The sequence below is a fragment of the Zalophus californianus genome, chromosome 8 (assembly GCF_009762305.2).
Source record: "Zalophus californianus isolate mZalCal1 chromosome 8, mZalCal1.pri.v2, whole genome shotgun sequence".
Classification (NCBI taxonomy): Eukaryota; Metazoa; Chordata; class Mammalia; order Carnivora; family Otariidae; genus Zalophus; species Zalophus californianus.
In genome coordinates, this window is record NC_045602.1 from 124,416,321 (window position 1) to 124,441,376 (window position 25,056).

General features: G+C 47.6%; 1 protein-coding gene and 1 pseudogene across 6 annotated transcripts in view; one reads left to right on the plus strand and one right to left on the minus strand.

Annotated features, from left to right (window-relative positions):
* The window catches only part of TTPAL (alpha tocopherol transfer protein like), a 37,818-nt gene extending 15,894 nt beyond the window's left edge, over nt 1-21,924 (plus strand). Inside the window, exons 1-7 of one of the 6 annotated variants that reach the window (XR_003524645.1) lie at nt 6,849-6,955; nt 7,456-7,514; nt 10,347-10,806; nt 13,283-13,476; nt 15,317-15,427; nt 17,662-19,509; nt 20,764-21,924. Coding sequence is in view for 5 of the 6 variants with exons in the window: in XM_027622020.2 (XP_027477821.1) it covers nt 10,362-10,806; nt 13,283-13,476; nt 15,317-15,427; nt 17,662-17,940 (1,029 nt within the window). In the remaining variant the exon portion in view is untranslated. Of the gene's footprint in view, nt 1-6,848; nt 6,956-6,975; nt 7,515-10,346; nt 10,807-13,282; nt 13,477-15,316; nt 15,428-17,661 lie in introns of those variants that run through there. The other 5 variants (XM_027622017.2, XM_027622021.2, XM_027622019.2 and 2 more) reach the window with 5 other exon arrangements.
* On the minus strand, nt 712-1,140 carry LOC113938502 (annotated as a pseudogene).
* Nucleotides 21,925-25,056: the final 3,132 nt, after the last annotated feature.

Here is a 25,056-nt window from a genome sequence, read left to right on the forward strand (position 1 = left end):
ATCATTATGAACTTACTGAAACATATTTGACGCATTTCAATCGATTGCAAGTATAATCTTGGCTGCGGCTGAAATGGTAGCAGCATTAGGTTGGTTTCTAAGTCCACTGGATAGCCTTGAAGGCTTCCTTGTTATCTGGTATGACAAGATATTCCAGGCTCATCTTGTATATTTCCTGTCACACCTCTAGAATCATCAATTTCTCCAAGAGGTCCTTCTATTTTCTTAAATAGAAAAGGGCATTTCAACACTCATAAACTGAGTGTTATGTATGCTCCCTGTTACTAGATGATCATTGTTTCTAGGCCTTATTAGTGAATAGAATTAGGTATTTTATATAAATACATAGATTTTATTATGTATTTATTAATATAGATTACAGAGTATATATATGTATACCTCACATATAACTTTAGTTTTCGACACAGGAGATGAAAAACTTGAAAGGTTCTACAATAACTGATTTGCCACTTTATACATGCAACAGTCTCAGAATAACAATGGTAAAATTGCCGCTACCGACTAGAATACTGAAAATGGATACAAAAATGTTTGCATCCACTGTGCCCCTTCCCCACCACTTTGGGGGACTGTACTATAGCTACACTGTTAAAGCATGTAGGCACTATAAACTTCATTTCTCTCTCTCTCTCTTTTTTTTTTTTTTTTTGAGGAGGCTGACATCTTTATTGCTTCAGAGGCAGGGGCAGGTGCTCAGGAGCTCTTGGTGGGGCGGGCCCGCTTCCTCTTCACCATCACGGGCTTCTGGCTGCGCAGGATGGCGCTGGCTCTGCGAATGGCAGCCATGCGCAGATCTGGGCGGTACTTGTTCTTGCGGATCATGTGCCGGATGCTGCTGAGAGTGGCCCGGGCATTCTTGTTAATGGTGGTTCAAACGTAGGAGGTGGCGGGTTTCCGCTGGCCGGATCTCTGCTTCATGACCACCACCACGCCTTTACCGTCGGCCGCCGGCTCCACGCCCACGGTCTTGCGGTGAATCAGCCCGTTTGTAGCGGAACGAGTTGCAAGCCTTCAGGTTGTTGGGCTCAGTGCTGTAGGTCTGCTTGTTCCTCTTTTAACTCTCTTTTAGTGTTACTTCTCCAAGTAAATACATACCGAGGGCTTACCACCAGTCCTCATGGCAATGTCTCTCCAAACATGTTGTTGGGCTGGAGCTTGATCTCAGTAGACTCCTCAGGAAGGGCTCATGGAAAAAATACTGAGTGTTTGCAAGGTAATAATGGGTCTTTATAGAAGGTCAGTTTTGCTGGATATAAATTCTTGGTTCGTACTTTCTTTGAATACCATACCATATTATACCATTTTCTTCTGCCTTAAAGCATTGCTGTTGAAGAGTCTGATGAGAATCTCATTTTATTTCTTTTTTGCCTTCATGCCTAGGGCGCCTAAAGAATTTTTTCTTTCTCTTTAAAAACCAGTAATTTTACAAAATTGTGCCTTGGTATTGGTTGTTCTGGGTCGACGAAGTATTCCTTGCTTTGTTTTTGTTTTTTGTTGTTTCTTTGTCATACTTTTCCCATCAATGACTCCTCTTATTCCTAGGTTAGATTTTCATTTCCGAACTTCAATGTTTGTCCCTGTCCCTCAAATTCTTTTATATCCTCATTGAACTTTAATTTTTAAAAATTGCCCCCCCTTTCACTTTCTATTTATCTCAACTGTTGATTTTATTTTTTCATTTGCTCTTATATTCCATTTAGTTCATTTTTCATTTTAAAGATAATTTTTCCTTTATCTCTGGTTCTTTCATGAGTTGGCACCTGGTTTCTGAATTTCTTTTTTTTTAAATTTTTTAAGACTTTATTTATTTATCTGTCAGAGAGAAAGAGCAAGCACAAGCAGGGGGAGCTGCAGGCAGAGGGAGAGGGAGAAGCAGGCTCCCTGCTGAGCAGGGAGCCCAATGCAGGACTCGATCCCAGGACCCTGGGATCATAACCTGAGCCGAAGGCAGACGCTTAACCGACTGAGCCACCCAGGCGTCCCTGGTTTCTGAATTTCTATAGTTCTGATTTATAGTGTTCTTTTTTGTCTTACATCATTTTGTTCATGTTTTTAACTTGCTTTACTCTTTTTTTTTTTTTTTAATGTTTTTCTGGGTGGCTTTCATTGTCTGTAGGACTGTTCTTCTCCTCTCTCCCGGTCTCAGTCTCTCTCTCTCTCTCTCTCTCTCTCTCTCCTCTCTTTCTCTCTCTCCTCTTCTTCCTCTTCCTTCTTCTTTAAGCCATCTTGCTTTCCCAGGATTTGACTTCGAAACTTTTCCATTGCTCATTTTATGTGAAATTAGTTTTTCTGAACATTTAAGAGGAGGCTTGGTTAAGAAAACTTTTGTATTTTCACAGAGCTCCCCATTTTGTTGTTTCTGCCTATTGTTAACAAAAATCTGGCTTTACCTCTGAGGTTTTCTGGCTCTGTTCTCCTCCCCCACTTTCATCTAGCCCAGTTCTTTCCTTGATTTCTACTTTCCCTATCCTGCTCCATTGCAATCTCCTTCCCAGGTGTTTCTCAGCATGGGACCTGTCCTAGAAGGAAGGCTTGGTGGTCATTTCTGGAATTCATGGGCATTAAACTCTATCAGCCCTTAACCGTCGTGGCAGACCCCTTGCACTCCCCCAGCTGGAGCTGGCAAAACCCTTCCCAGTTTGGGCTGCTATTTTCCAAATTGCCCCGCCAGGCATTCCCACAACTAGATGTTGCAATCTGGGGACTCCTGTTCTTAGGTCTGTTAGACACCTTGCTGCTTCCCTTTTATACCTCCTCCACAGAGGCCCTAGTGGCACTCAGGTCTCGTAGCTGTTGCTGATTTGTCCTCACTCATTTGTTCGTGGAGTTCCTGAAAATACCTTGTCACCTAGTTTTGTTGCAAACGTGGGTATGGAATTTTGCTTCTGTTTGTATGTGGGGACTTAGGAGGATTTAAATCTGGGCTGGGCATCACTGCCATCATCTTATCAGAACTCCCCAGCTGCTATCATTTTACAGATGAGGAAACTGAGCCCCAGGGTGGTTTGCTCAAAATCACACAGCTAATGACAAGGGATAAACGAAATGTGAAAACACCTGCCATCGTGCATGGAACAGAGAAGATGCATAATACAGACTACTTTCTCCCTGTCTCGCTTACTTCTGCCTCCCTGCTTCCACCAGCCAGTGTCCCTTCAGGATTCTGTTATTGACAATTAAATGAAATTATTCCAGCAAAGAGTTCATGTCACTGCCAAAAAAAAAAAAAAAAAAAGGCATTCAATCAGTGGTAGCTGTTAGTAGAGAATTTATGGTTGCAGAAGCCAAGGTAAGTAATTGTTCCAAGGTTGCCCAGCTGACTCATGTCTGTCCCACCAGAAGCCAACTTTCTTTCTTCTATACCAGTGGTTCTCAACTGGGGCAATTTTTTTCCCTAGTGCATATTTGGCAATGTCTGAAGGCATTTTTGCTTTTCACCACCGTAAGTGTGGGGTGCTACTGTCATCTAGTGGGTAGAGACCAAGAATGCCATTAAACATCCTACAATGTACAGGTTGGCATAAACCCCCCACCCCTCAAAAAAGACTTGCACAGCCCCAAAAGCCAATAGTGTTGTGGATGAGAAACTATGCCCTATATCATAGTGCTATCTTAAATAAGCCTTACCTTAGAATCAATACTAAAACTGGTTCTAGCAGATTGTCCAAAGTCAGAATCACATGTTCTGAAAACAGTGATAGAGGGGCGCCTGGGTGGCTCAGTCAGTTGGGCATCTGCCTTCAGCTCAGGTCATGATCTCAGGGTCCTGGGATTGAACCCCACGTCAAGCTCCTTGCTCAGCAGGGAGTCTGCTTCTCCTTCTCCCTCTGTCCCTCCCCCTGGCTCATGCTCTGTCTCTCTCCCTCTCTGTCTCAAATAAATTTAAAAAAAAAATCTTTAAAAAAAAGATAGAAAACAGTGATAGGTCAGGCATTTCTGGCCTCCTTTAGAACATACCCAATGGCCAGATTTTTTTCTTCAGAGATTGGATGAAGCTAGGAGGGCTGGATGTGTGAAGCCCTCCAAACCAAGATGCAGGACAAGCTGCCCTCCCTCCAGTGACCTTTCTGCTCTCAAGTGGGGTGCCCGTCATGAGTTAACAGACATGTCATGATCCAAGGTACCAGGACTCTGCACATGCCATTCTACTGAATCCTTCTAAGGACTCCCTAGACAATGGGACACATACGCCCCCCCTTTACCCCCAAGGAAATGGATCTTTCGAGGGGCAGTTCCAAGTGTGTTACTTCTGAGTGTCCAATGCAGAAAAGTAAAAGACAGAAGTTCAAATCCCAGCTCAATCTTGGAGTTACTATGGGACCATGGGCAATTTCTTCTCCTCTTCTGAGCCTGCTTCCCAACCTGTAAGAACAGAGAGGCAACATAACCTCCAAGGCAAAGTAAAATTTGGGGCTGTGTTGGCATACAGACTTGGGCTCAAACCCAGCTCTTTCACTGATTATCTTGAGCCCCCAGGCAAGTGACTTTCCCTTTCTGGGTTTTAGTTTCCCCATCTGTACATGGGACAATCCTAGCTTCCTGTTCACAGGGTTGTAGTAAGGTATAATTGAAATCATACAAACAATTTAGCATAGTACCTAGTGTATATAATCTCTCAAAAAACGAAAACTTTCTTTGCTGATTATCTGAGACTCTTCTAATCCTAAAATATCTTGGTTCCATGGTATGTAACACCAGGAGGAACCAAAAGTAATGGCCCTCAATTGAGGGATGGGGCAGGGACTTCTAGGGCATCTCTGAATCACCTCCCAACCCTCCCCTGCCCTTGAGAGCAGGTTCTAGACCTGTATTCTTCTCCTCCTGCTGGCAGTATCTGGGATTGCAACCTGGACGGTACCACCAATGGGCCCTGGGTCTGGGTGGAGGAGGAGAGGCGTTTATTCCAGTAACTAGGACACCAAGGGTTGGAGAGGATCATCCCTTGCCCTTTGCCATGAGAGCTGCCATTTGTAAGAACACTGTTTGCCTGGCCAGGAGCAAGGTGTTTCCCCTTATGAGCTTATTTAATCAGCTTTTTTGCCCATGAAGAACTAGAGGCTTTGGAAATTTGAGTGACTTGGCTATGGTCACATGGTTGCACATAAGGTTGCCAGATCGTGGTAGGCTGAGTAATGGCACCCCACACATATCCTTGTCCTAATCTTCGGAGCCTGTTATTATCTTATCGAACATGATAAAAGGAACTTTGAAGATGTGATTAAGTTAAGGATCTCGAGATGGGAGATAATCCTAGATTATCTGGGTGGGCCCAATGTAATCACAAGAGTCTTTATAAGAGGGGGGCAGGACACATTGTATCTGTAGCCAGTGATACGTATTGTACACTTAAAAACTTGTTAAGAGGGTAGATCTCATGTTAGGTGCTCTTGCCACAAGAAAAATTTTAAAAAATTTAAAAGAGGAACTCAGGAGGATCAGAGTCAGTAGTAGATGTGCCAACAAAAGTAAGAGGCTGAAGTGATTTGAGGCATGAGCCGTGAGCTGTGGATTGCAAGTGGCCTCTAGAGGCTAAAAAGGTAAAAAAAATAGATTCCCCCTTAAAGTCCCCAGAGACAATGCATCCCTGTCAACACCTTGATTTTAGACTTCCGACCTGCAGAACTATAAAAAAATAAATTTGTGTTGTTTCAAGTCACCACGTTTGCAACAATTTGTTACAGAAGCAATAGGAAACTAATACATAGATTTTGGGGAAAAAAAACCCAAACAAACAAAACACAGGGTGTCCAGTTAAATTTGAAGTGCTGATATATAATACATTTTTTAGTATAATATATCCCAAATGTTGCATGAGACATACTTACACTTAAAAAGAAATTGTTGTTTATCTGAAATTTAAATTTAACTGAGTGCTCTGTATTTTATCCTAGAAGTGGTGGAGCCAGAGCAGGAGTCAAAACTTACAACTCCCAGGCTCCCCTACTTTCCTCAACAATCTGGGATCTGGCAGAAATTGCCATGTTCTCACGGGCCTCATGGGTCAGTTCCAATCTCCCAGAGCTCCTCTTGCCTCTGAGGTCGGGAAAGGAAGGGATTGTTTAAGGTCATCTCTTGGATACACCTTTGGGCTCCCAGTCCTCCCAGGCCACAGAATTTCTCTCTAGAAATGGTTTTGTGTCTTTACTCTTGCTTGAGACAGCGACCAAGGAGCTTTGTCTCAAAGCCTTAGTTGCATGAAATCCATGTTGGGGTGGGGGTGGGGGTGATGGTGCTGGGGTTTAATGAACTGGGGGTGGGGCAGGAACACCTTTTTTCAAGCTACCACTTTCTGAAGGAGACTTTATGAGCCCCAAAGCAGGACACAAGTAATTATTCAATGGGACTTTCAAAGCAAGAATCATGCTACATATGAGGAAACTGAGGCCTGCGGTCACTCAGCTACAGACAGACAGATGTCCGCTGGATGGGCATCTCCCCCCTTTGCAGTCCCCTGTCCCGATGGCAGCTGCGGTGGGAAGAATCCTGGAATGCCAATCCCGAGGTCTAGGTTGGAAACCCTTTACACCTCATTGACTGCCAATTTCCTTCCATGAAAGAGGGGGATTCCATAAATCCCCGAGGATTCAGTAAGACAGTGGATGTAAAACACCAAGTACATGGTGGCATGTTCTAGTTTCTTTCCTTCTTTCTCCGGGGCCTCATTCACCCTGACCCTCCCAACTAGCCTCTCCGCCGGCCGGACTCCTCCAGCGCGCAGACTTGGCCGCTAGGTGGGGACACAGCGCCGGCACTGCGGCGAGATGTTGCACATGCGCACTCACGGGCGGCGACTCGCCTTCCCACGCCCCGCAGACGTCACTTCCGGCGCGAGGGGCCGGGCCGGCCGGGCAGGGAGTGCGGGTCGGTGCTGTGCGCGCTGCCGGACGAGGCTCCCGCCGCCGATAGACCCGCGCTCCTCCCCGTAGCCCGGCCGGTGAGTGCCCACGAGTCCTTCCGTGTGTCGTGGGGGTCGGGGAGAGGGACCCCTGAGAGGGAGGAATAACCGGAAGTTAAGGGACTCAAGGAGAGAGACCCCAGGAAATGGGGACACCTGGGGAAGGGGTGACAGCCGGAAGTGGGGGCCCTCAGAAGGTTGTCGACGGGACGTGGGGTCTCTGGGGCTCCAGGAGCGATGGCTTCCTGGCCTCTTGGTGGGGTGGGGAGGAAAGTGATGTCACAACATGATGGGCTGCAGGTGAGGAAGAGTCCAGGCTCCACGGTAACAAACGGTATTTGCACCCATCCATACGCCTATCCATCATTTCATTCTCGAGACCGAGTCCTGCTCTGAGCCTGACACTACCGAGGCCCTGGAGATTAAACAGGAAGCTCCAGGTGGAGGGTAGGGCCCAGTGTGGGGCTAGACACATCCTCGACTAGGTGTGTACCCTCCGGCACATCACTTAACCTCCTATCGTCCGCTAATATTTACAGAGCACCGTCATGTGCCAGGCTAGGCCTATAGCCTATGGACACTACAGTCTGTCTCCCAGGTAAGCACTGGATTGGGATTACAGGCATCTGTTGGTGACTCCCATGGAAACAGCCCAGGGTGGGTCCTGTGAACGTGATTGTTGTTTAATTCCTCACTTAGCATTCCTCCGCCGAGTGGATTCAACTCATTCAGCAAATATTTATGGAGTGCAGACTATGTGTCTGACACTTTTGTTAGGTGATGGGTTTAAGGTGATGAACAAGACAGATACGGATGTTGCTCGCAAATTGCCTAAGGACAATTACAACAGAGGGAGAGTGCTATGCCAAAGAGCTCCTGGTAGGGAGGCTCCTACCCTGGTCTGGAGGTTGGAGAAGGCTTCCTGCCTCAGGCACCATCATCTCTTACCTGGGTTACTGCAGTAGCCTCTGAATGGTCTCTTTACTTCTGTCCTTACCCCCTTACAATCCATTTGCTAGACAGTCGAGCAATCCTTTAAAATAGAAATCAGATCGTGTCACTCTACTCAGATGGGTCCCACCAAACTCGGTAAAAGTCAGCGTTCTTACTGGCCCTCAAAGCCCTGTACCAGTGGGGCCCCTGGTACCTCTATAAGTTCATCTGCTAATATTCTCCATTTTGTTCATTTGGCTCTAGCCATACTGGCCTCCTCGCTGTTCTTTGAAAAAGCCAGGTGTGTTTCTGCCTCTGGCTTTGCCCTTGTTCTCCCAGATGTCTGCAGAGCTTGCTCCCTCATCTCCTTCATCTTTCCTCAAATGTCATTTGCGTGAACAAATCATCCCTGACCATCGTATTTAAAATTGCAGTCCCTACTCCCAAGTACATTCAACCCTTTTCCCTGCGTTATTTCTCCCCATAGCACTTTTTTTTTTTTTTTAAGATTTTACTTATTTATTTGACAGAGAGAGACACAGAGGGAACACAAGCAGGGGGAATGGGAGAGGGAGAAGCAGGCTCCCGGCCGAGCAGGGAGCCCAATGTGGGGCTCGATCCCAGGACCCTGGGATCATGACCTGAGCCAAAGGCAGACGCTTAACGACTGAGCCACCCAGGCGCCCCATCCCCATAGCGCTTTCATCTGGCTGATTATTATACAGTTTATCTTGCTTATAGTCTGCCTCTCCCACTAGAATCTAAGTTCAACAAAGGCACTATTTTTTGTAGTTGTTCACTGATGTACCTTCAGTGCCCGGAAGAGGGCCTGGTACATAGTAAAGTACTAGATATTTGTTGAATGCATGAAGTGGCATCTAATTGGGACTTCAGGATGAATCAGTATTGATCAGGTGAAGAACTGGAGGAAGAACAAGCTAGCCAGAGGAAACAGGATGTGAACAAGACAAGAAAACACAGCTTTGGGAGGAAGTGAAAGCAGCTGGGTGGGGCTGGAGGTTAGAATACAAGGAACGGAGTGGGCTGACCTAAGATTTAGGGGGAGTGACCTGGGCACCGGCTACGTGCAGAAACTCCTGAGGTGGTCCCTGCTCTCCTTGAGCTCGGAGTCAGGGACCAGTGGTAGTCTGTAGACAAGAGCTTGGGCTTTGGAACTGGACAGCTGCTGCTACCTTATTCCTGGGATATCTAAAGCAGCTGTTTTGTTTTTGTCTTTTACTCAATAAGTGTGTTCGGATCTTTCAAGAAGCAGACACCAGGATGAGATTAGGCATGCAAGAAATTAATTGGAGGCAGCACCTGTGAAGCAGGAAAGGGAGGGGAGCTGCAGAAGTCAGGGCGAGCCTTTAGACAATGATAGAGGAGTCCAGCCCCCCGGGAAGGAGGTTTGGGCAGGGAGTCGTGGACTGCAGGGTAGTTCCCCGGAAGGTTCGGGCTGAACCTCAAGGCAAAGTTGCCTGTTAGAGGAGGCCTACATTTCACTCAGTCATTGGCTGGGGACAGTCTGGAAAGTGTGGCATCCACTGGATGGAGGATCCAGAGGGATAGCAGCTGGGGCCGTGCATCAGTTATGCTCCATCCCCGAGGGAGAGCCAATCAGCCCGGTTTCACAGCCATCATGATAAGTCATGTGTGTATATGGTGAAAAAGTCAAACAGCACAGTAAAAAGTCTCTCTTCCTCCTTAAATGTCCTGTTGTCCAGTACTCTTCCCTAGAGGGAACCACTGGTAACAGTTTATTTCCTTACAGAAATTTTAGGTGCACTCAGTATATAGGTATATATTTTTAAAAATATGAGATTATTTTATGCACACTGTTCTGCAACTTGCTTTCTTTTCCTTAGTGTGTCAGTTCATAGAAGCCTGCCTAATTCCTTTTCATGAGTGAATAGTATCCCATTCTTAGGATCATATTATTTAACTAGTCTCCAACTGGTATGCAGTTAAAGTCTTTCCTATCTTTTCCCATCATAATCAATACTTGAAGTGATCATCCTTGTGTGTATATTTTGCACACACAAGTATGTGTCCTCGAAGCAGGATGCTGAGCCGAAGGGTGTGTGGTTTTAAATTTTGGTAGATATTGCCAAACTGCCCCCTGAAGAGGCTAGGCCAATTTATTCTCTGACCCAAAGCAAGCATCTCCACGCCCATTTTGTATTTTTGCCAACCTGACTTTCAGAGTTGTTCTAGTTCACATTTCTCGAATTACGAGTAGGTCGAACAAGTATTCGTACATCTGTAAGCAAGGCCATGGTGTTGGATGAGGACTGTGTGTGTTGTGCTGCGGCTGTCCGGGAGCCTCGGTGGGGATCCTCCTTTCAGTCTGGGGTGGGGCCTGGGCACAGGGTTCTGAGCCACTTCATTCCAGCTAAGAACCCCCAAGCTGACAGAAGCACCCCCCGCCACATGGTGCTGCCCTGAAATGAGCGGCGCTGGGCTTCATTCACTGGGCTTGGGGTTCGTGTTTTGGCAGGGATCCTGGGAGCTAATGTCAGAAGAAAGTGACTCTCTGCGAACCAGCCCCTCTGTGGCCTCGCTCTCGGAAAATGAGCTGCCGCCACCGGCCGAGCCTCCTGGCTACGTGTGCTCGCTGACGGAAGACCTGGTCACCAAAGCCAGGGAGGAGCTGCAGGAGAAGCCAGAATGGAGACTTCGAGACGTGCAGGCCCTCCGTGACATGGTGCGGAAGGAGTGCCCGAACCTGAGCACCTCCCTGGACGACGCCTTCCTGCTACGCTTCCTCCGAGCCCGCAAGTTCGATTACGACCGGGCCCTGCAGCTCCTGGTCAACTACCACAGCTGCAGGAGAAGCTGGCCCGAGGTCTTCAACAACCTGAAGCCCTCGGCCTTAAAGGATGTCCTCGCTTCTGGATTCCTCACCGTGCTGCCCCACACCGACCCCCGGGGCTGCCATATCCTCTGCATGCGCCCAGGTATTGCCTGAGACGGTCGGCCGATGCCTGCGTGCCCTGCTCTGTGTGGGATGCGTGTGCCCCGTACCCTCTCTCCCTCACCTTTTCCTCTTTGCCTTCTCCCCGGTTTAGTCAAAGCTCTTTGGATGACAAATGACAAAAAGCTACTCAACCCTGCTTAGGAAAAAGGGGAGGAGTTAGTCTAATGACACAGGAGCATCCCGCAGAGCCAGGCAGCTGAAAGTGTAGCCGCTTTCCTGGGGCCCTGGGCCGCAGAGCCAGAGTCCAGTCCATTCCTCCGTCCCCGCCTCTATCAGTCTATGTATTTCTCTGGGCCACACATTTGTGCTGTGCTATCCTATCTTCTTCACTCTTCTTCCTGTAGACCGGCTTTTGCTGCCTCTGTGGCCCTGGAGAGATCTCCTACCCCTTAGTGCCCAGGCTTCCTGGGCCACCCAGTCAAGTTCCTCCGTGCAAATTCCCGAGTTCTAGCGTTGAGAATCTGCCCTGGTCGTAGGGTACGAGCAGGCCTACCCCCGTCCCTCCTTTGTGAGTCGGTGAGGCAGCCATCGATGGGGGCTGGGCAGACGATTGGAAGGGTGTCCGTCCGCTGCGTGCCTCTCCTCTCCCTCCTTTCCTCTACTGGGTTAAGCCATTGATTCACTTTTCAGTCTCAGCACTTACTGATGGTAATCAGCACATCTTACATTTCCCTGGCAGTAGCTTTAATCGGGGGCGCCAAATGCGCCATCAACTGAGGAGTGAAGGAGCGTTACCCATGGGTTCCCACCCCCACGGCCTTAACATTCTCCGTCAGACCAGAGCAGAGACAAAATATGAAACTAAAATTGCAGTGTTCTCCCAACCAAGCCAGGAGCAGGAGAACATGCCTGCCGGCAGCCCTCTTCTCACTTGTACCTAGTCCTCTTGAAGGGACGCCTAATGGGGAGTGGTGACCTCCCTGTACGTTTCCTCTGCCTTTAAGGCCACATCGCCATCACTTTGGTCATTTACCAAACCCTTTTTGGGGACTGAACCATCCTCTTGAGCCTCTACTGTGTACCAGGCACAGTGTTAACTGCTTTACCTGCTGTTTTAGGCCCTTTCCAAAATTAGGGTTGTTTATTTAAAATAAGCAACGCAGTGGAGATTTTAGAGCACCAGGAGACCTAGGAACCAGTCAGCAGGTTTTTTTCTGCTACTCCTCTGTACTCAACTCATAAGGATATTACAAAACAGATTAGCACACTGATTTCACCTCTTTGCCTGTGTGGTTTCAGCCCTTTGGTTGCACGATTTCAACCCTTTGCTTGTGAGATGACTTTTCCCCCATAAGTCTGGAGCAGAGCTAGACCCCTCCCCACCAACGCAACTCTTTAGGAGGAGGCATACTGAGAAGGTTTTGTTCTCAACTGGATATTAGCTTTTCCTCTTTGGGGACATATGTTATTGAAAAGGATGACATCCAGTTATGTAGAAGCAGGTTTAGTTGGCAGGAACATTCAACAGCAAGCTGGCACAGCTTTTGGACAAGATTTTGTTCACAGGAATTTTGCATGTTACATATCCCCTTGGTGGTGGCAATCATGTGGAGTTTTATCTTCCTAAGAAAAGGACCCTCAGGTGTTGGTGGGATTTTCTTGACAATAGCGGTTTACAGTCAAAAGTGTCATTTCCATCTTCTTCCCAGAGAAAGGAAGGATTCCTTAAATATATGGGGAATACTAAGGGAGCATCTGGCCCAGAAAGGGGTTGTGGCACAAAGCACAGCACTGGAAAACTGTCTCCATCTCTGTCTTCCTTGGCACATGCTTCATTCTCAGACCAGCCCTCGCCTCCTGGGGGCCCCTGAGTCTCAGGCTCCTAGCCTCACCACTATAAGAGGGAAGAGGGATCTTTTCTTTCCAAAGGGCCATGGTCGCAGAATTGAGTCCCCTTGGCTCTGTTTGATCAGGCTTGGGTCACACACTGTGGCCAGGAGGATGTAAGACCCGCATTGGCCACGCCCACCCCTGCAGCCAGGAGGCAGGTCAGTGGTACCCAAACCGCAAGGTTAGCGTGGGAAGAGGTGGCTCAGGGCATTGGTATGAAAATCTGGGCACATTATCTGTTTGGCAGACGGCACAGATGTCCATTAAGGGCAGTATTACTATCCCATTTTACTTCTGAGGAGGTGAGGGCTCAGAATGAGGAGGTAACTCACACAGCTATTAAGATTCCAACCTCCCCCCCTCCCCGTGTGTCTGACTTCAGAGCTCAGGCTTTTAACTTCAGCACTCAGTTGCATTTCCTTTTCAGAATGTGCTGCTTGCTCCCTTTGGCAATAACATCAGCTGCTGCTAAGGTGTCCCATTTACTAACCTAAATAGAGTCATGCCAGTAGAGTATCTGTTTTTCCATTTTTAAACGAGAGTTCTAGCAAGGAGATAAATCGTAGCCTGTGAAGACTTGTTTGTATTCACCTCTGTAACATTCTGTCCATTTCTTATGACCTCAGACAGATGGATACCGAGCAACTATCCAATTACCGAAAACATCCGAGCCATATACTTGACGTTAGAAAAACTCATTCAGTCTGAAGAAACCCAGGTGAATGGAATTGTAATTCTTGCAGACTACAAAGGAGTGAGCTTATCAAAAGCATCTCACTTTGGCCCTTTTATAGCCAAAAAGGTGATTGGCATCCTTCAGGTATGGCCCCTGTTTGTCGTATGCCTGTTCCGTGGCAGTTTGGGCTTTCCCCGGGGGGACTTGTCTGTTCACCGCCAGTCCCACGTGATACACAAACCCCACTTCTACGATCCGACAGATACAAAAGCATTATGGGAAGAAATGTAAATGTCCTATTTACCACTTATTCTCGTCAGGTTCTCCCGTAGTTTCTGAGATCCCTTCAGTCTGGGCAAGATCAGCTTTAGGGCAAGAGCCCAACAGACAGGAAAATGCTTTCTGCATGTTTTTTCTTTTCTTCTTTTTTTTTTTTTTCTTTCTCCAGAAGACAGAGGAGCAATTCTAACAAATGAAACTGAGAATTTGTGTTTCTGGCTAATATGCTAGATCCTGTCCTGCCCTCTGGGACCTGGGGACGGGGAGCCTATTGTTTCACATCTCATGTGTTATGTGTTTTTTTGTTTTGTTTTTTTGTTTTTTAGAGTGCACTTGTGCACGCGTGTGCATGGGGGTGGGGCAGAGGGAGAGAATCTCAGGGAGACTCCATCCCCGGTGCAGAGCCCCGAGGCGGGGCTTGATCTCATGATCCTGAGATCACGACCTGAGCCGACATCAAGAGTCGGTGGATGCTCAACTGACTCAGCCACCCAGGCACCCCCGTGTTCTGTGTTTTAGAACACAGGTGAGGGGCAACCCTCTCAGGTCTCCTCCCTCTTCGGGAGCTTTGTACTATCATTTCGCTATTGCTCAATAAACCTTGCTTTGCTGCCCACCAAAAAAAAAGAACAAAAGTGTGGGGAACCAGAACATTCCTCCCATATGTGCACAATGTTCAATAGTTTGCAAAGTGCTTTTACAGTCATTATAACTCATTCAGTCCTACAAGGACTCCTCTGAGATAAACAAGGCAAAAATTAAGTTTTCTTTTTAGTACATGTGCTGCTGAAGTGAGCACAAATTATTTTTCCTTTTTGATGGATGGGGACACAGCCCTTGCAGGGGTAGCCTGGCCTGAGTCTTATGGCTCTAACCATTTTGGCTCTTCATTCCCTCTGGCCAGCCCATGGGTGCTGTCTCTCGTGAGCTGTGGGGCACCAGAAATACAGCGGTTTCCTCTGTGAATCCCACAATGCCTGTGAGCCCCCAACTGGGTGCCAGGCTGATCATTTAAACATCAGCATCACATTTGGTCATTATCAGAAATGTGGAGCCAATACTCTGGCTTCCCTTAGCTTCCACTCTTCTTTCGATGCCCCTGCTAAATACTGCGTAGATTCAAATACCAGGATAAGGAGTTTGGATCAGTGTTTTCTAGTCTTCTAAGGTGATCGGGGGGAGAAAGTTCCAGGGTTAAATAAGTCTGGGAAATGTGGTATAGCATGTCCCTTTCTTGAGAATGTGACTGTGAACATTTGCAGACGACAGTCCTGCAGTGAAGGAAACCCATGTGACTACATAGCGTGCTATTCTCAAAATTCTTTACCTACCTTGGAACCTTTTTTGCATCACACCTAGTACCGTTCTGAGAAATACCCTTTGGCAACACCGATCCTGAAGGATTGATGTTGCTAGATCCATCCACATAGGCTCTCGTTTTTGTTTTTTTGTCTTGTTTTGTTTTGTTTTGCCACAAGAGGAGCAGCTCTCCACTTGTTGGCCTAAGTTTAGGCCCCAAGAAAGACACTCTCTCTCTCTGAGGCTTGTCTTCCTAGTTAGCCCCCACGTGGGCTGGCTTTGAGGAGGCCATGAGAGTCAGGCCAAACTGATTTGGGGCCCTCAAGAAGATTTAAAGGAGGAAGGCAGCTGTGGACAGTTTGTGGGTGCCCCACATGTTCTAACCTCTCCTTCCCCTCCCCTGCAGGATGGCTTTCCCATTCGGATAAAAGCAGTGCATGTAGTGAATGAACCTCGAATATTTAAGGGCATTTTTGCCATCATAAAACCATTTCTGAAGGAGAAAATAGCAAACAGAGTAAGTGATGATTCTATTGACTTTTTTTTTTTTTTTGCTCCCTTATTTGTGACATCAATAAACTTCTCTTAGGTTTATTATTTTTGTCCTGGGATGATTAATTTGGAAAGCACAGAGTTACAGATAAAATAAGTGAACAATCCTTTCTGTGAAAAGACAAAATGAATAGGATATAATATTTGACAGGAGAGAGCAGAGGAGGTAGCTCTCAAAAGAGTTAAAATGCTATGTAGTCATTTAGACTCTTCAATATCCTGGCCTGGGCACGGTGAACCAACATTGTATTTCATGTGTGAGAGGACAGGGAGAAGGGTAGTATTGGGCAGGTAGTTAAAAAGTTATGGTGATTTCTTATTACAGCTCCTTGGGGTTTAAAAATGCTATTTTAAGCCCTTCTATTTACCTGATTTGTTGTCTTGCTGTATCAAGTTTGTGGAATAATTCATGGTTTATGAGATTAGTGAGTTTTAGCTTATCTGTTGTTTAAGAAAGTAGAGATGGCATTTTGAAAGATGGTCTTCCTCTCTGACCCAGAAGAGCCACTTCTCAACCTTTGCTAGTACTGTGATTGCATGTGATGAGTGGTATTTTTCTCCTTCTTCCCTAGGCCTAGGAACACTCTGGTCCCTCCAAAGACTGGGTCTTGAATTTTGTACTTTTTCAAAGAGGAAACAGAGAGAGAATCTCAAAGTTGCAAGGCAAGGAATTTAAAATACAGACGGGGGCACCTGGCTGGCTCAGTTTGTGGAATGTGCTACTCTTGATCTCAGGGTTGTAAGTCCGAGCCCCATGTTGGGTATCGAGATTACTGAAAATCTTTACTAAAATAAAATAAAATCCAGATTCCCAGGCCCTTTCCCTGAAGATTTTTTTTTTTAAAGAATCTATACCTCCACTCTACTGAAGCTGCTTTTTTTTTTTTTTTTTAAAGATTTTATTTATTTGACAGAGACAGCGAGAGAGGGAACACGAGCAGGGGGAGTGGGAGAGGGAGAAGCAGGCTTCCCACGGAGCAGGGAACCCGATGCAGGGCTCGATCCCAGGACCCTGGGATCATGACCTGAGCTGAAGGCAGACACTTAACGACTGAGCCACCCAGGCACCCCTCCCTGAAGATTTTAACTCTGAACGTTCAGGGGTGGAGCCAAAGAGTTTGTGCTTTTAAAATCTTATGTGATTCTGATGCACAGTCAGGTTGGAGAACTGCTAATTTAGTGGCATCCCTGCCTGGGTTTGAACCCCTCTTAGAACCTGGAGATCCTGTTTGGAACCTGCTTTTAAAGCCAAAGCAGTCTTTGGAACGGGCCTTTTTTATCTATGAAATGACCTTATTTGTGGTCCATAATCTTGTTCATTTCGTCCTTCATTCTTTCATTCATTCTTTCAAAAATATCTGTCGATCAACTACTGTGCACAAGTATGTTCTAGAACAACATAGACCGAAACCTCTGCCGCCGCCCCCCCAACCCCCCGGGGAGCTTACATGCTAGAGATACAGACAGTGGATGTATATTATCTAGTATTAAGATGTGATAAGTGCTGTGGAGAAAAAATAAGCAGAGAAAGGGGCCAGTACAGGACAGGGGCAAGGGGTTGTAGCATCCAGTAGGGGGGTTAGGGATGGCGTCGCTGAGAAGCTGGCCTTTGAGCCGACTTGGCAGAGGTGAGGGAGAGCGCTTACAGATCTCGGAGAGCCAGGAGAACCAGCAGCGGCACCGCCCCCAGGTGGGAGCCCATTGGGCGGGAGCAGCAGCAGAGGGGAGGGGCGGCGGAGGAGCCGCGGGGGCCACCGTGCCGACTTCCGCCCCTGGGGCGAGTGAGGTGGGAGCACCCCGGCCTCTGGCGTGCGTGAGGTGGGAGCATCGGCAGGCCACGCGGCAAGGAGTGGCATGATCTGACTGGCTCCGAGAAGAGCTGAGACTGCAGAACAGGCTGCGAGTAGGGAGACCAGGCTGAGGCTGTCGTGGGAACCCACGGGAGAAGTGGGGGTGGCAGGGTTCCATGAGGTGGGCCGCAGAGTGGTTGGATCCTGGATGTCTTTTGAAGGAGCAGCCAACAGAGCATGGGGTATAGGAAGGGAATTAAGGATCCTCAAGCTTTTCGAGGAACTGGAAGGGTCCCGTTGCCATCAGCTGTTCCTTTATTCATTCAACAGATGGTTGAGCCCCTACCTGGCCTGCAGGTGACTGATACTGATTAACCTGAGGGCACATGTGTTTCTGTTTCCCCTTTAGTTCTTCCTCCACGGGTCCAACCTGAACTCTCTGCACACAAGCCTTCCCAGAAGCATTCTCCCCAAGGAGTATGGGGGCACGGCTGGAGAACTGGACATCACCGCCTGGAATGCAGTGCTGCTGGCCTCGGAGGAGGACTTCGTGAGAGAGTTCTGCCAACCTGTCCCTGTCTGCGACAGCATCCTGGGCCAGGCCCCGCCTCCTGAGGGGCTGACCCCAGATGTGCAGTGTGATGATTCTCTGAGGGCCGTGAAATCGCAGCTCTACTCCTGCTATTAGCCAGTCCCCTATGAGTGCCACCATCTTTAAATCCTTTCCTTTTTCTTTGGAGAGGCGCAAGGAGAGTCTGAGGTGCCATGGAGTCTGTCTTGCTCCTGGTAATTAAACTGCAGCCTGTAGAGCTCTGAGGGTAAGCCATGGGGTAAGCCTTTGATGACTCTTGAATTAATCCATGGAAGACATGGAAAATGTCCCCAGTGATTCCCAAACGTTGGGAATCCCAGTTTGCAACCACAATCTGGAAGCTCTATCTGGTTCATAGAGATCTTGGAACAAGAAAAATCAGGACCAAAGTCATTTTGGTTCCACGTTCCAGGAGCAAACCGCCTGGTTGGCCAGTCAGCACACTCCTGTGAAAGAACCTGGCCGAGCCTGCAAGGTGGCCACACCAGGAGACTTTGGGAGTTTGTGTCTTTCACCTGAACCCTAACTACAGACTTGCGTTGCTCCTCAGGAAGTTTCTAGTTTGAGGCCCAGGCCCCAGCTGCCACACTGGGTTTGGAAAGCACCTTAATCGAATCATCGGGGAGGCAGCAGGACAGAAGCAGCACCTTCCTGATCAAATTTGGGGGCCCGCGACCTGGAAGCACCTCTGGGATTCACTGACTGACTCTTGCAATAGAAACTGAAGTTTTCCCCAAACCCATAAAGCCTTAGCCCTGGTTCTCAACAGAATCATACGGGATCCTAGAGGTATGTGATTTTACTCAAAACGCTAGATGCCAAGCCTGAGGAGCTGAAAGAATTCTGGCCCAGGAATGAAGAGAGCGGGGCTGCAGCCCAGAAGTGCGACTGTGGACAAGACCTGGGCCTCTGGGCTCTGCCTTCTCATCTGTAAAACGAAGCTGGATGAAATGATGCCTAGGGCCTTGGCTGCTGACATTCTGGGGTTTGCTTTAGTTATTGAATGCTGGACACTGGTTTTCTGCCTAGAGAAATGGCTCTCTAGAGGCAAGTGGTTGGATCCTGCTTTTTTGTGGTACACCTGGGCCTTCCCAAGAGGCATGTGTTACCAGCTGGCCCTGCCTTTAAGGAAAGTAATAGGTGTATTCCTGGGACCTGGCGACAGCCAACTTCCTTTTTGTAGGAAGGGTTAAACTGGAAAAGGGCAGGTGAAATGACCAGGGTTCACGTGAATTCCTTCTGTCCCCGAGGCTCCGGCGGTACACTGGAAACCTGGCAGCAGGGAATGGCTAAATTACTTGGGAGTCTTAAATTTTGGTCTCTGGAAACGAATGCACGAGCGGGTTATCGCTGGATTACTTCTGGGGCTCCCGCCCTCCCAGATACGCTTGCACTTCTCTCTCTGGTGTGGGCGGACTGACTTGAGTCTAGCCAGCGAGACCAAATGTTAGTTCTCCATTTCAGCACTTTAGACCCTTCCTGTCAAAACTTCAGCCTTAGCCCAACCACCAAACCAGGTGGTTCAGCTGGTGGCTTTTTGACCTATTTCCTTTCGTATTCATTCCTTGAAAATTATGGCGTTAAAAAATGGACAAGTACTATGTGTTGTCTAAGTACGTTCTCCACGCATTTATGAGGCCGCCGCGCAAGGGGACAACAGCTCAGGTAGGAAGAGCACAGTGCTCTGAAAGGCAAAGGCCAGTCTATTGTCAGTAAGCGCTTCATCTTCATAGCACTGTTTAAAATGCATGGAGAAGCTGGTGGTGAAAATGATTCACCTCATTAGTGCCCAACTCCAGGGAAGGCTCTTCCCCGTGGATCCCCTAGGACCTGGCAGAGCTGGAAGTGCCAGCATGCAGCCCCCTGGCAGCCTCCAGTTCCATCTGCCAAGGACAGTGTGGCCAGCATGGCTGAAAAGATCTCAGTAGCACAAGTAGGCGGGCCAAAGCTTCAGAACCCCACGGCTTGGATGTGGGAATTGGTTAGAGGTGTTCTTCAACCTCAGAGAGGAAAGAGAGATTAGAAAACAAAACCACCCCCCCCCCCCAAGCTAGACAGAGGGAGAAATGAACTGTTCAGCCCCACCGAATTTCCCAGTGTACACGCTGCGCTGCGTTCCTGGCCAGTTTTGCCCGTGTCCATTTGACTTGAAAAGCTTGCGTGTGTGTAAGCTCACCTGGACAAGTATCTGCAAGACCGGGCAAGACCGGGATGTTTCCTCGGCCTTTCCGGTTGGCCCAAGGAGTCAGAGGCAAGATTTGTCTGCCTTCTGCAGCTGCTGTGTTTTATTTTGGTTCCAAAGAGAGAGCAAATAGTTTGGACACCTCAGGAGATTTGAACCACGCTGTGAAAGCAGGACCTCCCTGGTGAAAATCAAGGCAGTTTCTGTGCGGCTTCACCAGGCGTCTGTACAGAGCTGCCCCAGCAGGGTGGGGGCATGATCAAGGGACCAAGGGAGCCTGATTCAGGAGCGGGGTACACTGATGGGACAAACAAGCGAGCATAGGGAGAACTGGGAGTGTTTTCCTTCAGGGAAAGGTTCTGGCCTATTTCACAAACATCTAAAAAGTAACCTTTCCCTAAATTCAGGGTACTGTGGTATAGGAAAGGGAAAGGAGTCTGCCAGGAGTCTGGTTCTGGCTTTACACTGCTGTGTGGCCTTGGATGAGCCACTGAACACCCCTCAATCACATGATAAAAGGGATCTCCATTCTGAGCTCTGAACCCTCTGTTTTAGGCATCATTTGGCTTTACTGCCACAGGGACATTATACTCTACCTTTTAGAGGCCTTTTTCTTTTTCCCCCCATCTGGATTACTTTATAGGAAATGTAGGTCTGAATGAATTGACGTCTGAAGCTCCCAAATGAATCTGTAAGCTTAGGTAACATGGGGGTTTTCTTCCTCTTCTCTTCTACAGAATCTGGAAAACTATGACTTTTCCTGGAATCCTGTTCTACCTTCACGGAGAGAGGCTGGAAGAAATGTGCAGAAACAACTGTGCAAATCTGGCTTCCTCTCCCAAGCTTACCTGCTTTGGGCAGAAGTGGCTTTAGCTTCCCCATACTTCATCTCGTTTTCACAAGAAGCCACATGTCCTTAGAGGTTTACAAACACTTCAGCTTGTAAGATACATTTTTGCCAGACTCAGAGGACAGGAAGAGGTATTTTCCCCCAAATTCCTGTGAGCTACCGAGCCTTTCTGAATTCTCCGGGTGGGCAGTTTCTTTAAATGCCACCGGATTCTCAGATTGCTTTTTCACTTGGGTAGGCAAAAGCTGTGGTACTGTTGTGGCATTATTTATTACTTCATTTTAAAGTCTTTAGCTTTTAAGGTTTTCCTTTGAAGCCTTCCTTTCATTGAGGAAGTGAAGTGTTAGCCAAGGTAATGATGCAAATGTGGCTGTTCTGTGGATGTGTGGAGACACCAAACAGAAACATCTCAACTGTTCAGGAAAGAGGTCCATCTGGTGATGTCTCTCAGTATTGGGACCTGTTAATTTTGTAAATCTAAAGTAAATTCCTTTCTGCTTTCCCGACTCAAAACTGGTTTGCTTGAAATGCAAGGGACAGGCGTCGTCAAATATTCCTAACAGAGTTTGTGCCACAGGAAGGCCTCGTGTGACTCGTGGAGGTGCTAGTGATGAACTTGCCGTTTGCCAATTCACTGCTTCTCCTTTGGGCTCACCAGGCGGCACATTTAGTTGGGCAGGAAGTCAGCTGCTGTTGGGGATTCTTGGGCTATGCCTCCGCCTCTTGGCACATCAGGTGGTAACCTGTTACGGGTGAGATGCCTGAGGCCTCTCAGGGGCCAGGAGTCTCTGATCCCACGCTGACAGGGTGGGAGGCAGGCTGATTTTCTGACCAGATTGGGGCACCATTTCAGCCACTGGTCACATTCCTCGCTTCAAACTGAAATTCAGTTTAGCTTTGAGTATATGGACACGTGGTGGTGGATTCATCTACTTGTGTTTGTTTTGACCAAAAGTTTATTTTTCTAGTGCATTTTCTACGTCAAAGTGGTGAAAACATGTAATTTTAGTATGCATGACTGGGTCTTAATAAAAGTCCTGTAAGGCTATGTGTGGAGTTCTTTTGTGATAGTGACCGTTTAGATAAAGGTTCTGAAGTTTTATTATTCATGGTACATGATGGCCCAGGTAGAGCCTCCCTCCAGGTCGGGCAGGGAGAGGCCCTGTGGCAACACATTGCACCTATAGATTTGGGGCTGGCCACCTCTGAAGATCATGCACAATTAGAAGATACCAGTGTATACAAAGAATGGCACTTGATATACACAGTGGTAGAGACAATGTGCAGATTTTTTCAGTTCTTAAGGCCCAGCTGTCCCTTCTAGACTGGCCTTGAATCTTTCGCATAGCTAACAATTTCCGAGTGCCTGTATGGGCTAGGCATCCATTATGTTAGGTGCTTCACAGAGATAACCCACTTAAATCTTTTTCTTTAAATTTTTTATTATTCTGTTAATCACCATACATTACATCATTAGTTTTTGATGTAGTGTTCCACGATTCATTGTTTGTGCATAACACCCAGTGCTCCATGCAGAACGTGCCCTCCTTAATACCCATCACCAGGCTAACCCATCCCCCCACCCCCCTCCCCCCTCCCCTCTAGAACCCTGTTTGTTTTTCAGAGTCCATCGTCTCTCATGATAACCCACTTAATCTTTAGTAGTATTCCTGCTCCTGTGGGGGAAATGAGGCCCAGAGAAGTTAAGCAGGTTGCCCAAGGACACACAGTCAAATGTGGAGCTGGGCTTCAAAGCCCGGTAGTCAGACTCTAGCCCACTTTCTCCTGATGGTCAGAGCCACACTGTTTGCCTTTTACTGTCATTCACCCTCCAACAGAACACAGAAGGAAAGGAGGAAAGAATTTTTTTATAGGGGAACAGTGTACAAAGTAGGTGGTTTTCTGGCTTCTTGTAAAATACAAAGCGGAGGTTCTTAACCTCTGAGACCCAGGCTGTAACTGAACGTTTTATTCTGGAAGCACAAGTGAACCCAGACTCCTTAAGGGATAACTAGATGTGGCTTGATCGACCGTGGTCCCAGGCATGCTTGGCTGTCTCTCTACCTGCTCCCTGTTGGTTTCTATACAGGAGCGTGTGGTCTGCCCCACAGGAGACAAAAGCTAGGTGCCTCGGTGGGTCCGGTGTGTTGATGAGTCAGTTGGCAAACTGTCTCATGCAGGACGTCCACACACTTACCGCTGACTTTTGATGATGCAGCAGGTTAAGTTCTTAACACCGCAACACGCCAGCTCTTGAGGTCAGCCTTCCTCAGGAAGCGGTGGCCCTAAAACTCAGTCCGTTTCTCCCATCTGGAAAAATGGACTCTTGGCTCCAACCAGGGCAGCAGAGTTTTTACAAGCCGTGGGAGTTATTTCTGGTTTGTTTTCTGAAATACCTGTTTTCCGCGATGCCCCTTCCTCACATAGCACTGGTCCGGCATGCCTGTAACTGATGCAGAAATGTGTCCTGCTACTGCATTAAAGCTGGTGAGGAAGAAAATCCTTTAGGGTTGCCACTTTTCTGGAAGCAAACTGTTTTAACCAAATGTTCACCCTCTTACCTGGTAAGGTGCCAGCCATTTAGAGATACAATGTCCTAGTCAGTTACTGTCTTCAGGGGATTCCTAATCTTCCTTTGCTGCTGATGGGTAGTTTGACAGCACGTCCCTAAGCCGTCTCCAGTCATCTTGGTGCCCTGTCACCTTATGCCAAGAGACAATGGGGCCTAACTGAAAAAAGAACTCTCAAGGCCTGGTTTATTTCTGTTTTGCCTCTTACTAATTATGGGCAAGTCCCTAACTTCTCTAAGCCTCAGTCTGATCTGTCGGGGGGGAAGGGAGAGAATCCCCACCTTCTAGGTGCATGGACAGCGTCTATTCACAGCTGGGCACACACATTGTTTCATGGTCACTATTCTGCACCTGAGGAGACGGTTTGTGTCCAGCTCATGTCACTCAGCCGCGGTGAGGACGCCACTGAGCAGGCCGCCTGATTTGGGCTCCAAGGTACAGGATGGATAGAACAACACGAAAGGAGAAAAGACACGAGCAAGCAGCTCTGGTTGCAGAGCTCAAAAGCATGACTCATGTTACTGAACGCTTTTGCTGGAATGTATAAAAAGGAAAAGGAATTGTAATGGACAAAAACACGTGCTGGTTTACGGCTTGGTCCAGAACATCAATAGCAGCAATAACCAGATCCATGGCCATTCTTTGGCAGGCTCCTTGCTGGATAAGAGAAGCTTTTATTTCCCAACCGAGTACCCTGCTAGACCAGTCTTAGAGAGCAAACATCTGGCAGGGGCCACATGGGCCTGCAAGCCTCCTCCCAGCTAGCTCCGACCAGGTAAAGGTGCAGCCACTGCTGTTGCCCCTGATGAGGTCCTAGGCCATACTGCTGGCCTCGGAGCCAGGCGGTCCATCTGCAATCCTGAGAGACAGACAGGCCCATTCCTGGGGAGGAAACGCCAGATGACTTATCTGATGAGTCAAAATACTCTCCTGCTTTCAAGTGTGATCCTGGGCTTATTCGACCTGCTGATGTTATTTATGCTTGTGTATAATTCAGCACTTACGAGTACGGTTCGCTTGAGTCTTGAGTAATCTTGGGTTTCCTAGCAACAGGCCAACTTAGAGTACAGTCAAGCAAACAGGGATACTGCCCCCTAATTTTCAAAGAAAATTTGTTATTTCAAATTAATATCAAAGTTATGAGAAAAAATAAACACTTTATTGGACTTTGTTACACTTATTTTACAATTTAGTATTGTTTTATTTTGCATTACATAAGGTGGGGGATGGCACACCTTCATTGTTTCTGAAGTTTAGGACCTTTAAAGGTCTTAATCTGGCTACCCTGCTATTAAGGAAAGTGGGGTGTCTGCTTTACACTGGCAAAGTAAGGGGCTAAACCTCCCCTATTTGCCCCCCCCCACCTCCCTTGTAACTTTATCTCTGTACCCTGACATAAAGCACTGGTTTAAAACACAGTGGTTCCAACGATTCTTATCAAGCCCTGCTTCCTTACCCCAACCCCGCCAACCTCCATCCCAACTGAGATTGTCCCCTCTGTGTCCCATCTGTTTAATTCTGTAAGAACACCTCAAATCTAGCCTCCATCAGACTGTGGCTGAACATCTCTGACCTTTGAATACTGTCTAATCTCATTTTAGCCCACAGTG